Genomic DNA, 14,611 nt, shown 5'->3' on the forward strand with positions numbered 1-14,611 from the left:
TTGTTTTCGTAAACATATTCTGTGCAACTCTTATCACAGAAAGTGCATGTTTAACTCTACCTAGGAAGAACTTAACCTCTGCTGATGGCAATTATTAACATTCTCTTGATTTTTTTTTTTTTTAAATAGATCTAAAATCTCTGACACAATGGTTTGTTGAGGTTTCCAGATGAAAATCATACTTAGTATTCTAAGCCAGAGAAAAAAACGGACACATTATTTCAATTCTGGGCCAAAATAACTTTTTGGCATTAGAGAAGTCCTATTTAAGTAGCACGAAAAAGTTTATCTACATATTTTCTAATTGTGGAAAACACTAGTTTAGTTCACAATCAACACACCTTTTGAACCGAATTCTTAATTATGGCTGTGATTAAAACCAATCAAACCTTTTACCTGAACTGAAGATAGCTAAAATTATTCTTTAGTTTTTTCCCATCAGCTACAGAAATCTCCTTCAACATATGCACTTGTAGTAACTGTTTTACCTGATTTGTTCTTTCTATCAGATGTATCATCCAGGGCTGACAATGCAGTACAGATGCTCTTCTGAAGATCATGGTTACCCCCCACAGAATCATCTTCATCAGAAGAAAATGAAGGCAATGTTTCTAAGTTTTTCTTAAGTTCTTCATCAACTTTTTTGGTTGGACTTTCTCCACTAACCTCAGCAGCTACAGGTGCTGCTGCTGCTGCTGGCTGAGGCTTTGCAGAGGACTGTAGGCAAGGGGCACGAACTATTTGAGTAACTGGTCGCCTAGTCCTGTTTGGCATTCGTACAGCTGGAGCCGAAAACTGTTGCCTAGGCCCAGACTTTAGAAAGTCTAAAAAAGATGCAATAAATCCTGTTTTGACTTCAGGTTGTTTTTCTTCAACTTCTTTAATTTTTTGCCTCATTCTTTCCTGATGCTGGTAAGTATCATAACAACTTTCAGAAACTGGAGAAGAATATGTCAAACATGAGTCATTTCCTCTTGAATTTTGACGTTTACACTGTCCACTTCTTTTTACCTGTTTCTGAATTGCACTGTCATCTTCTGCAGCATTTTTGTTTTGGCTTTTTCCTTTGCTTTTTTTCTTCTGAAGGTTCCCTTGAGTTAAATCTTGGCATTCTTCTTCAGTTCTACTAATGGTTCCATCTCCACTTTGGGGTACAGATAGTGGCTGCAATGGACCCTTTGACTGGTTACCTGTTACTGTACCATCATCACCACCCATATTAAAATCCTTCTCTGAAGCGGCACTTTCTTCACTTAGACTCTTACCGCTTGAAACAAATTCTGTGTCTCTTGCATTCAGTGTACCATCAGCAGAAGCATCATTATCTTCTTCAGATTCATGACTGATGCTAGATTGTTTCTTAACTGGAACAGCCCCTTGTTCTTGCTCTTCTTGACCCGGGCCAAGGGTGGGAGACGTCATTCTTGTTGGTACATTTTGATCAGAAGTTTCAATGTGGTGTTGATCAAGGTTCACAGTTTTTGCCTGTATTGTTGACACTGGTGTAAGATTTATAGTAATTTGGCCTCCATTCAGAGAAATATTACTTATGCTTGCTGGCTTTCCAACTACAGCAGGTGAGGCACTGAAACCAGAAGACACATGTCTTACATCCATTGATCGGAACTGTGCTTTAGACTCCTCACTATTTTCAACAGATTGGATATCCTCTTCATTAGCAGCTGATTTAGCAAAGTCAGATGGTGTCACTCCACAGGCTGCTGCTGTTGCTGCTAAGATGTCATCTACGTTTGATAATATATTCCTCTCATCACTGAGAAGTATAGATTCTGGGAAACATATTGAACTAAGAGAAACAAACTGATTTTTTGAATCATGTTGATTTGTCTGAGTAAAATGATCTTTTGTTGTCAAATGTTGCTGTAGTGGTTTTGAGGCCTCGGAAATGTCCATTTTCATTACTTCTGAATTCTGACTATGAAGCTGTTGCTGAGAATGACCCCCATTACTTTGAATAATATGACCGTCCATCTGAAGGAATGGATGTGTCACCTGTTGAGGACTCTGTATTCTTTGCACTTGCGGTGATGCCTTTGCTTGTCCTAAACCCGACTGCAGTATTGACTGATGAAGAATCTGCAAGTCACAGGCTGACTCCAGAAGTACCTGTGCACTGGGCAAACACAGCTGATGACCATGTCTTAAAGCGTGAGGTTGAACCTGTGATGGTGTACTAATGACTTGGCCTTGCTGTTCTTGAGCTTTACTTTCATGTACCTTATGCATAAGAGAATGTTGCTGGTTTAATTCTTTAGCACTCACAGTTACTTGTGTTGTTTGCATTAAATTAGCTGTCTTTTTTATATCATGGCTTAGACTAGTGATATGGCCAATATGTTGGGAAAGCTGTTCCACAGAATGGACCATTCTTTCATCTTTTTTTGTTCCTTGAAGAGTAAGTCCAACAACCTGATCTTCAAGACGAGAGTTACTTCTGATTACACTTTGAGAGTATCTGTCATCTGCTTTTGAGACCCTATAGGATGCATCCTGAGCACTGATTTCCTCATCGGCTAGCCTTTGAGTGGAAGATTCAAGAGTAGCTTGCTGTTGCAACGCCTGCATATCCTGCATTGATAATTCCTCCTCTTGTTTTGATGAGGCATACACATTAGAGTCAGACTTCCTTTTAACATACGACTTTGTTTCCGAGGAAGGCCTGTTGTTCTGCAGTGTCTGTGAATGAGCTGGGGATGCAAAAGGGGGAGACTGGACAGACGGCAAAAACTTTTGAGACTGCGGACAAGAGGATTCTTGTGACTGAGAGTTCTGAGAAGAATGTAAAGAAATATAGCTCTGATTAGGACTTGAGGCTGGAAGAGTTTGTATCCGAGGAGAGGCATTAAAGGAAAGAGAAGGTGACGTTAATGTTAAAGACTGCCCTGAAGAATAGCTTTCTGAAGGACTAACAGCTGATAAAACTTGTGATTGAGATGAAAAACTAACTTGGGATTGGCTAACTGGAGATAAACCCTGAGAGTGACTAGAAGAGTAGCTCTGAGATTGGCTGACTGAAGAAAGTTCCCTCGTTTGCCCAGAGTAGTTCTCATTTGGAACGGAAGTCAACACCTGTTCCTCTGAGGAGTAATTTAGAGTTTGACTATCAGAAGTAATAGTTTGCGATTGCCCAGAAAAAGTCAACGTTTTATACAGTGAGGGCAGCTTCTCAACCTTGTTGGATGAGAAATCCTGTGAGTGACTGACAGGTGGCACATTCTGAGCCTGTGATGATACATAGTTTTGGGACTGGCTGACTGACAAGAGGCTTGGGAGCTGTGCTGTAGAATAGATCTGTGCTTGGCCTGTAATGACAGAACTCTGGTTTTGTGCAGTTTTGGCATAGCTTTGTGTCTGCACAGCGGGAGCTACACTTTGAGGTTTGGGGGTCTTCGTTGACCTTGGAGGCTGCTTTGTGGAACAGTTTTTCACTTTTGCTGTGGAAGCAGATGGAAAACCAGGTGATGGGATTGCAGATGTGTACGACTGAGCAAGTTCCACTGTGACTTGAGAAGTCTTCTGCTGTGGTCCTCCATTGCTCACCTGAGTAACATCTCCAACTGGACTGCAGGATAATGCTGAGTGCCTAGATGTATCCTGAAAATTAACTCCACTTGTACTTGTTAAATAGCTGTGTAAGGAATGCTGTGAAACAGTCAGTTGAGCCTGAACAGACTGAGTACTTGAAGGCCGCTGATGGTGTTTAATAACACTACATTCTCGCTGAAGTGCTCTATCAATAGAAGCAGTGGAACCAGTAAAGACAGATGTGCTATACGCCTGAGAAACCTGCTGAGCTCCTCCAAGGGTTGAAGGCAACAAACTAAATTGAGGTTGCAAAAGATGGGGTGCAGATTCTTGAGCAGAACGGTATGTTGATGACTGAGGTGGTATACTGGTACTTAAAACAGAACTGCCTAGGCGATCAAATGTCAAAGCAGTTGGAACAGTGCCTTGTGATGTTTTAATCTGTAATAAAGGATCATGAGTAGTTAAGAGACCATTTGATGTAGCACTGAAGGTAGTATCTTGAAGAGTAAGAGAAGGGGTTGTAGCAAAGTTTCTACTGCTGAAAGTGTTGGGATGCTGATATGCTGATAAAGCAGATGTTGGTGGAAACGTTCCAGAGGTTGGCAAAGCTCCAGTAACAAAGAGTTCGGTGGCTGTTGAGGAATGCATACCTGGAGAAAACAAAAACAAAACAAGAAGGGAAAAAGAGCATAAGGGAGATTTACAAGTTACAACACACTGCTTTTCTAGAATTCATTTAATTATAAGATCTTTCAGAATTTACAATATAACCTTCTTTAGAATCACCATCCTTTTCACAAAAAAATATAAAGGGAGGTACTTATTGTGGGTAATTTTCAAACTGGAAGTGCAGGTTTTTTTAAGAATTCCAAATTCTATACCTACAGCAAACTGCTGAGGGAAAACACTCATACCCTTAAGATGTAAATTGTGGATAAAAAAATTGTACAAGATTTATTCTGCTTTGAAACTGAAGGCTCTTTATTAGTTTTTATTTCAGTTTAGAAAGAAGTTCATAGTAGAGGGCAACTGATCAAAAGCCCTGGACACCTTTAATATACAGTTAAAAGGCAAAATAACACCTTACCAATTGTAACGCATACACAGTTAAAGGAGCAATTCCATCTCCTGCATTTACCCTCACCAGTACTTTTATAACTCACTTTATGTGAAACATCGCAGAGTTTACAGTGAAATAGCTAATGACCTACGCACTTTGCAATGTATGTTTCTTAAAGGAGGGCTTTGACTTTCAATACAAAGAATATTATTTGTATGCTTTCTAAAGTGAGAGTCCAAAATATCCACAGACAGCAACTATCTGCACAGAGCAACAGCAACTATCCAACTGAAAGGTATAATATTACGTATTCACATCTGGACATTGGTATGACATCCTGGCTTAAACATGATTTCTCAACAGAATATACTACTCCAACTGAAATAGGAGTGTAAAATTCCCTTGCAAGCTTTGAGGCTTACAGCAGTGATCCATAATGTTCAGTGCTTTTTCACTCTGTAACCTGCAGGTACTGGTGAAGTTTGTGTACTATTTCCAAAGTCTATGAATGAAAGTGAAGGTAAGTTTATTCTGAGAGGCTTAAACTTCTTGTAAAGGAATCTGTAAAGGAATCAATTTCCCCTGGGAAATTTACAACAGTAGGCAAATCTGAAAAAAATAAAATCACTGGTATAATTTGATCTTTTTCAGTTCTTCTTGGATACTTAAAACAGCTTTTACCTTTGGATCATTTAAGAATAAATAAGAAAACTCAGTAAATAAAGCTTGTTTTGAGACAAATACTTCAGTAAAAAAAAAAATAATTTTTCACTTTAAAATGTATTAAGTCCTCTTAAAGTGATTGCAACTTAATCACACAACTGGTTTGGAAGTTTCAGATGAAGCTGCGAAAGAAAGTCTTTGTTTTTCCCTTTCAGTTCAAGACAAACTGATATGAAGAGATGTGATACTGAAGGAATGTCAAAGTATTTTTCTTGTTAGTCAACAATAAGGTCTTTCTGAGTAAGAAAGCATATGCAGTGTTTTAATGCTTTTTTTTCCCCTATCCTAAAAAACTGCAACATCATGTACAACTGGGTTCTCTGCTACTGATCCCTACCACTAAGACAAAGGTAGGGGCCCCCGGGAGCATCAAAGAGGAAGAATTTATACCTATTTTAACTGCATATGTTAAATTTCTCATCTAACCTGTATTTTTTCCTTCTCTGCCATAAATTAAAGCTCCTCCTACTACATAGGTAATTCCTTACATCAGACAAGAGCCAGTCATAGGAGCACTATTATGGCAGAACTGCTGGGTTTTATTTTTGTAGAGGAGCAGACAAAAAGTATAGCAAAGGTAGTAAGTTATGTGCACAGACACCCCCCACTACCCTAAGAAATCAGAACACCTATAAACATATCCCACATATCAAAGGAAGACTTGGTAGGACAATGTAACAAACACACTGTTCCTCTTTTCCCCCCAGAATCAGCAGTTGCAGGGTTGGAGAAAAAAACAAAGTAAAAAACCCTTCTGAAGAAAGCTCACCTTGAAGAGAAAAGACAACTTGTTTTCCCTCATCAAAATGTTTGTAGAAGACAAAGCTCTCAAAAGACACTTGGGAGGATTGAGGGATACAGAAAAGCAGCAAAAGTATTAAAGGACAACAGAAAGCTCAGAGAACTGGTAATATTGAAAATGGGCTTACTGATGAGTTCTTAGTAATGAGTACTGAGAAGTCTCTCAATCACTGGTATCAACATCAAACCCGACCCACAGCATGTCTCCCCATTCTTCACAATTCACTGTTAGGCAGGCTGCAATGGAGAAAATGCTAGGACGAAGAGAAAAAAAGATTTCTTCCCAGCTGACAATCTGATGCGAGGATGGGTCAATCACAACTCTAAACACCACTGACTTATATTAAGATTTTTTGACAGACTAACAGTGTGTATCTTCATCTGTGCTCCCACATATCTGCTTCTGTTCATGGTGAATAAGAAGCCACACGCTCTCTTCTCAACTCCTTTGAGTAGCTCTTCACGGAATGCAGCTGCACATTACACTTAACAGACCAAGTGCAAACTGTCAACACAACAATTGTTCAACTCTTCCCTCTTCCTACCTTACACCTCCTCCCTAAATCAGAACCAGCGATCATACAGCTGCACTGAGACACAGATCAGCTTGTCAATACAGTGGAAAATCATCCACCAAAGGAAAAAATAACCACCCAAACGTTTTCTGTCACATCAGTGAATAGATCTGATTCACTGCACAGCTGCATAATCACTACATAAAATTAACCATAACTTGAAGCTACCCGCAGATGCAGTAGCAACACTTATCTTGGTGTGGCTGTCCATAGCAAGCTCAAAATATGCAAAGTTTCCTGCTCTGCACAGAAGGCTTGACAGATGGGGGAGGTTTACAGAAGGCAGTCAGTCTGCCAGAAAAGACAGCACGTTTGTTTATTTGTAAATTAGTTCACTTATTTCTATGCAACATGCACCTCAGACCTTCTTTTTGAGAATGCCTTGCTCATTACTTCTGTGTACAAAGGGGATAAAGTTATCCATAGACTTTTAGTAGTAATATCACAGAAGAACTATGACAGGGAACAGAGTTTGAGAATGAAAGATCTGCTAGGGTGTACAGGTAGTCTACCTGAATATGCTTATGGTGTTAGTGAGACTAATTCCAAAGCTGGAGAATAGATTTGACTTATTAGACAAAATTATATCTGATACATCTAAATTTCTTCTAAACAATTAGAACTTCTGCTCATATAATTCATCTTCTAACATAATTCTTCTGCTAATACAGTTTCATTGATTTTGAGATTTTTAAATATCAAGATGGAAAGAGGTAGAAAATATGTAGCCTTTTCAGTTAGTGAGGATATTTTTGTTTCAAATTCTCCCAAACATTCAACATAATCATGACAAAATTTAATTTCAAGAGAAATTTTTCACCTGTCTGCCAGGAAGGAGCCCTGAATTGTGGTAAAAGGGTAGATCCTGAAGAGACTGCCTGAGCAGTACGAGACTCAATAGCAGAGAGAAAATTCATAACTGAAGAAGTTTCCTTAGTGTTACTTCCAGCACTGTGCATACTGGTATCAAATATTCCTGAAAGACCTAGATGAGGGTGGAGGGAAATGGAACAAAACAGACAATTCAGATGAACTTACAAGAAGCTCAATCAAATAACAAGGATATGCATTCATAATTCACTAAAAATAACCTATGAAACATTAGCAGTATTATTAAAGTACATTGATTTTTCAGCGTTTACTGTTTCAGTGTTGCCACTGTAAACTGGAACTTGAGTATACATTTTAAAATCTACTATTAAATGTACATCAAACATGATGTTTAAAAACAATATTTAGGTACACCAATAAAATTCTCCCTTCATATGAAGATTCAGTGTTTCGGTTTTTTAACATGAACTGTTTAAACATTCAGAATTCCTTCTGAAATGGGTTCAATTTCTCTGTATCAATCTTTTCCCCCTTTGGGCAGTCTGTAGCAGTTTGGACTTCTTTGTAGGACTGGCACAAGACAAGGGGTTTTGGTTACATTCCCTGTTTCAACAAACACCTTTGTGTGTTCCCTCTTGCTCACACCTTTCAATGGCAGGGGACTCAGTGGGAAGCACTGTAGAGATCCAGAGTTTTGAGTAACTGAGATTGTATCAAGACTGCAGGGTCTGCACCCTGAAACATTCCCTGCAGTTCTGATCCTCTACCGTTCTGATCGAGCACCTGGCCAAGAGGCTGCAGATTCCAGCCAGCACATGAGCTCAAATATCTTTCCTTAAAAACTGGGTTGCAAAGGGAGCATGAAGAGGTCATGCCCTATCTTCTCCTGACATGGAGACAGGCTATCATCAGGATCACAGTCAGATCCCGATACAGATGTAACACAGCCTAACCTGCTACTATATTTAAAGTAAATTTTAACTTTTCCCCCTGCACTGCATCTTAGCTTGCACATGTAAGTACTAGCAACAGCGTGTTCCAACTTGCATTAGTTTTGCTATGTGCTTTAGTCTAAAAGAATTGGCATGATTTCTGCAGCTGGCTTTGAGGCATACTTAACATTTGGCCCTTATGCATAGGCCAAATTCTGAAAAGCTGTATTTTAAAGAATAAATGCAATTTCTTTAAAAACCAACAATAAGTAACTAAGTATGAGCCCCCCTCTTCTATTTTCCTTTCCACTTAAGACATTTTGATAAAAGCTAACAACTGTTAACTTTCAACTACAAACTCAGCTTTTCCAATACCACTTGCCACCACCTGCATAACAAACTCCCTCTGATTATAAAATTAATCAACTTGAATCTAAATTACATAACAGGTTTGGTTTTTTTTCTTTAGCTATTTAAGCTGTAATCTCATGATATGGACAGTTACCAGTAGGATGGTGTGTAGTAGAGTATCCAGGAAGCTGATGAGAAGCTGTGTATGTCTGTCTGTGAAGAAGATCTGTTTCTGAATGTGATGAATGTCCTCCTCCATAGCTTAAGCTAAGGAAGAAATTAAACATTATTAACAAAAATATACAGCTATAGAAACAAAGTGCAACTATGAAATCCCAACCACAAGCCAAAAAATGGCAGAAATGAAAGAAAACACAAACCCAAGATCTGACAGATGTGCTTGTGCTAGGACATCATTAAAAATGTTAAGCAGATAAAAAAAGTGCTACAAAACCTAACCAACCAATGGGGGGAAAAAAAAAGACCTTGCAAAAATCCAAGTTGATCATGAAAAAGTCTACAAAGGACTAGGTCAGAAGGACAGAAGAAACACTGGATAGACAGTTTTTGTAATGATTTACAAAGCAGGTGACTACAAATACATGCCCGCTTTAACATTGTAATCTCTGATTCCATTAAAACTTACAGGACCACATTTAATACAAAAGCTGGAATGACTAGGAAGCTGCGGGAACAACAGGTTTTTTTAAAGATTTTGTTAATTTTGGTGCGATTTTAACAAAATCAACAGCGGAAGCGCTAGCAAGTGACAAATCTCAGTCTTCAGACCTCCAAGCATTTAATATAAGTTAATGATCCACAGTTTTTATTTACTATTTTGAAATGAGTCATCTAAATTAACATGATGTTTTAATCAGGCTTAGTGGAAGCAAACTGAAAATATACAGTGTCTGAGCCCATGCAAAAGCAGTAATGCAGAAAATAAAAAAATGCGATCTAAACATCAAACAACATTAGGAACCTGCCAAGAGTGTTAATGATTTCTAACTTAAAAGGCAGAAAAAGGAGGGGGAAGGCAGAGCAAAATCCCAAAGCTTTTAAGCTTCCACAGATTCAGCTCTGTACAGCACCTGTCAAATGGAAAAAATGAAAGCCAGCATGCCCAAGTAACCATTTATCTTCTCTTTTTGTCTTTTGGATGTTTATAGGTAACTGCTACTTATTCCAGTGCACGTGAGATTGCTTTAAAATAAAAATTAAATTGTAAACAGATGCCAAAAAACCCCAATGGCGAAACCCACAGCCCTCCCTGCTGACTGCTGTAAGGGAGACTTCCCTTATCCTCTTTCATCCCCTGGGATGAGGGGGCAGTATAAGGGAAAAATTGAACACTTGATGCCAGGAATCATGACATCATGGGAAACTTTTATAGAAGTCACCACATAATGTACAAATTGGCAACACCACTGGATTTGGTTCATTTTCATTAAGACAACAAGAGGAGGCAGTGGAGATCTGATGAGCCTGTAAGAGCACTGCGACCTTCACACAATATGAACAGCAAGAGCCTGTCTGGAAGGGAGACAACATTTTAGGGTCCTAGACTAACTTCTGTGCCTGAGATGCACTAACAGGGGATACATTTTTCATTTCAGGTGCTTATAGCATACAATGCTCCTATAGTCAGCGTGCCAGACTAAGGCACAAGCCTAAAGAATGAACTAAAATCCTTTGAAAAAAACAAGAACCTCAGCTACTGCTTTTCTCAGTTGCACTCACTGTCTAGCACTTTTAACACCTTTCACAGCAATAATTACCATTTAGAGAATTGCCAAACCTCAATTCAGAGTCAGCACACCGATGTGCTTATGTTGTAGAGGATAGATCTTTGCACAGTTCAACACTATGTATCAGCAACTGATTTCTGTTATAAGCTGACTGAAATCTAATTATCTGCATAATTACTATGGACAATTGGCAGGCATGATGTAGGTAAAATAACACTGTAGGTTATTTTTTGCTTTACAGCATTAAAAAATTTTAATATTGCCAAACAAAAAAAATTACAATAGGTTCAGCACATAAAACACTATGCGTGTAATAAAGCCAATTTAAATGCAAATATTTTTACAAGACAAATATTAAAGTTAAGGTGGTTTGGGTTTTCTGAACAGAATTCCATAGCTAGAAAAACACAAAACTTAGGACATGTTTTCTTCAGATTTTTTAAAAATAAAAACGTGCTATGTGAGGAAATAAGTTTCTAAATTGAACTCCATGGTAGTTCATGCATTGTTAGCAAGAATTATCTTCACTAACACAAGTGCTGATCTTGTGAAACCTTCCATGTGTAATAGCTTTTACTTAGTTTTAATTTCAAGTTTTCTTAAAGCATTTACCTATATAAAAGTATGCGATGCTGACTTTTCTTTCATACACGTTTAAAAGGCAGACTATGAAGTCATACTACCTATATCGCTCATACAGAGGAACACCTTCCTTTTCTCATTTCAGGTATTTTCAGGCCGAGATTTGGTGTTGTAGTGGTGTTCTAGGCAAGCAGGCCTACACTTTGTAGTAAAAATCTTTCCAGATGAGGCGAGACCCGCAAAAACCGGTACAGATTACATGAAATAATACTGCGTCATTCCTCCTCTTACACCGTAATAGCAAAAGGTCATGAGCAAAAAGGGGATGAACTTTAACTACCTGAAAATTTGGGAAATTGAAAAATTAGTTTGCTGGTGGTTTGCAGTTTTTTTTAATTTGAAATTTCTACATATTCTGGTTGTTTAGTGGAGATTGTGATCATTTCCCCCTCTTCACTGCCTTGCAATAAACACCTTTTTTCTAAAGGAAGGGTACAGTATATGCAAATACTACAAGACAGCCTAACACACAAGCTTGTAGACCTGAAGCAGAATGCTCTGAATGATAAAAGCAACTTGTAAAAGAAATTTAGGCAAAGACTCTGTAACACAGAGGACTCTGGAATTAACAATGGGATACAAAATAACCTTTAGACTTAGTAGCTCAAAAACCTTGTTAATTAGAATCTCAAAATTCTAGTAATTATGAGCATCGTAAGAACACTCAAAGTATATAATGCCTTTTTTTTTTTATTAATACAAACTCCCAGGTCATAGTTAATGCAACCGCAACCTCAAAAATGAATCTGTCTTTCAATAAAAACAGAGTATTTATTAGAACAGTTAATTGTTTATTGTATAATTACTAGTTGCTGGAATGTAGATTCTTATCTCAAAAACCCTGCATATATGCCTTCAGTTTACATAAGCTTATCCTAAACACAAGCACAGCAATCTGAAAGAAGATTACTGCCTTAGGGTTTCTTTTTATAAAATGTAGCTTTTAAAGAGATGAACTTATATAGCATGTAATTCGCATATCAAAAATATGCTAAGCGCAGCAAATAACATTATGGCTACCTAGCCTTTTGTACTCTGGTTTCGAAGTTTGTTAAAATTCCACAGGAGTTCTCACTTGTACTGAAATGTCGGATTAGTTACTGAAGAAACACATTCCCATTACTTGGTACTTTGTTATTTGTTACCATTAGTTGCTATATAGTGTTCCAAAAACATTTCCCCCTTATCACTGATATATCATACTGATTTCTCACTTCTGCTGGCATAGTTAACTGCAAAATGGAGCATTACTGCTAGAAAGTAACACAAATTTGACATACAAATTTGGAAGAGTTCCCCCTGAAGTATTTTTCATTAAAAAGGTCCATTTGATTTTTAATATAATATTTTAAAGATGTCCTATAAAGACTCATCATTATTTGGCACTGCTGCAATGATGCTATCAAAAAAATCCTTATGACAATGAATGTAAAATGACTCAAATATTTATCTGCTTTTTTCAGCTACATCAGTTGAGCTAATAGAATATTACCTCTCCAGAAAAATTTCTGGAAGAAAATTTATAGTCTTTGCACTTAATTGTTACTAAAATACTTCAACCCTGATTTACAACTCCTTTTTGTTAGCCCATATGAAGTCATTCCTGAATCAACTCTTCAAATACCTGTTTATATTGCTAGTCTTACGATACTTTATTTCCACAACATTTTTCAATCTAATAGTTTCATACGAATTTAAGTCTCCAACTGCAAAAGGTTATTGGGTTACAACGCACTTGCCACCCTCCTCGCTTTGCCAACACAATTATCTGGTTTACACTTTACACAACTGATAGATGCGTTTCTTAATTTCAAACTCAAATGGAAGCATCACTTTTAAAAGGAAACAAAATTTAGTTGCAATAAGCACTGGACATACAAGTAAGCACTTTAATTCTCTCATTTTCTTCAAATAACCTTGCTCTCCTAGGCATACATACAGAATGAAATACAGAAACAAAACCACTTTAAACAAGTATCTTAGTTTATTTGATACCAAAGTATGATTACATGGAAAGAGGACATTTTCATCTTTCTACTTTATTTTCTAGATCAATTTTCATTAGACCGTAGCAATTTCTAAGGTGTTTTGTTTTTTAAGTGTAGTAACAGCAACTATTCAAGCTCTAGGGAAGCCTATAATGCCTACATGAAAAACAGACCTGGACTTTTAAGCAGCAAAGGATACTTCTGGGTGCAATACCTTGTTCTTTTGTTCTTAAGCACTCGTAACTTCTGCCTCTGCTATAAAGGAAAATTGCTGAAAAGACACATTAAATCACAGAGCGTTTTCAAAGCATTCAAATAGTGCAGGCAGCGCTCAAAGTGAAACCGGACACCTGCAAGACAAGTAGTTGCACAGGAAACTCCTGACTGCAGGAGAACTGAGAAGGCCCCGTGCTCCCACTGCCCCGAGAGGGGAAGCCTCAGCACCCCGACCTCGGGCTCCTGTGCACGGTAGCAGGTCTGAGGTCCAGAACAGCCAAACCCAACCAAAAGGCAGCAACCCAACACGCACCATACAAGTGATCAGATTTGAGGCAGATGAGGGAAACAATGTGATTTCATCTTTGGGCAGCCTGTCTGACCTTACTGAAAACAAGAGGAGCTTCTTGGCTCCTGAGGGAAGACGACCGGGCATATGGTCCATTCCTAAAGAAATCACCGAAAAAGGAGATTAAAAATACAGCGATAGCCTCATACTGACAACGAAATACCTTAAAACTCACACTTTGTGTTTTATCTGACTTGAGATATATGTGAAATAAGGGAAGTAATACCCCAATTTCCCCCTGTACCCCAAAGCTCAGACACTTGGCAAGGAGTCTCTCTTCAACCAGCTCCTTAGCTATGCAATAGCAAGTTCCAGTCAGAGGCTGAAAGCAAAGCTGCTTAAGATCCAAACACCACAAAAATGACAAATGCATTTCTAAATACTAAAAATACTGTTCTAAATATAAAATATATAAACTGATATGCAGCTTACATCTCTTTTTGTGCACTATATTTGATTTTAAACATGTAAAATACAGCTCCAGCTTGCATTTTCTGTTGGCAGGTTCATACTTATAATTGTTTTAATATTAGATACAATAGTTAATATTTTGCTGAAATATTTATCTTTACGACTTTGCCTTTATTCACAGCATCCCATGGAGACAGAATGTGAGAATATTACTTGGAAACACTGCTTCAATTTAATACAGATGAAATGGAGGGTAAGTGGCCTTTCAGCCAGCATGCGCTTTAGCTGCCCCTTCTAACAGCAACGGAGTTCACCGCCGTTTGCTACAGTCTAACTAGAATGTAATTTGGCATCTAGGGTTTAGCTGCAGCTCAGAATCTAAATGAAATTTAAAAGCAATGTTACAGGTATATTTAATCCAAAAATGGGTTTGAT

At 38.0% G+C, this 14,611-nt stretch overlaps 1 protein-coding gene across 4 annotated transcripts in view; it reads right to left on the minus strand.

Annotated features, from left to right (window-relative positions):
• The window catches only part of QSER1 (glutamine and serine rich 1), a 46,185-nt gene that overhangs the window by 19,750 nt on the left and 11,824 nt on the right, over window positions 1-14,611 (minus strand). The window contains exons 2-4 of one of the 4 annotated variants that reach the window (XM_074841671.1): window positions 8,977-9,089; window positions 7,529-7,693; window positions 489-4,199 (exon numbers count right to left, since the gene is read on the minus strand). In XM_074841671.1, coding sequence (XP_074697772.1) covers window positions 489-4,199; window positions 7,529-7,693; window positions 8,977-9,089 — 3,989 coding nt within the window. Of the gene's footprint in view, window positions 1-488; window positions 4,200-6,261; window positions 6,388-7,528; window positions 7,694-8,976; window positions 9,090-14,611 lie in introns of those variants that run through there. The other 3 variants (XM_074841673.1, XM_074841672.1, XM_074841674.1) reach the window with 3 other exon arrangements.

This window comes from Strix aluco, chromosome 16 (assembly GCF_031877795.1).
Source record: "Strix aluco isolate bStrAlu1 chromosome 16, bStrAlu1.hap1, whole genome shotgun sequence".
Lineage (NCBI taxonomy): Eukaryota > Metazoa > Chordata > Aves > Strigiformes > Strigidae > Strix > Strix aluco.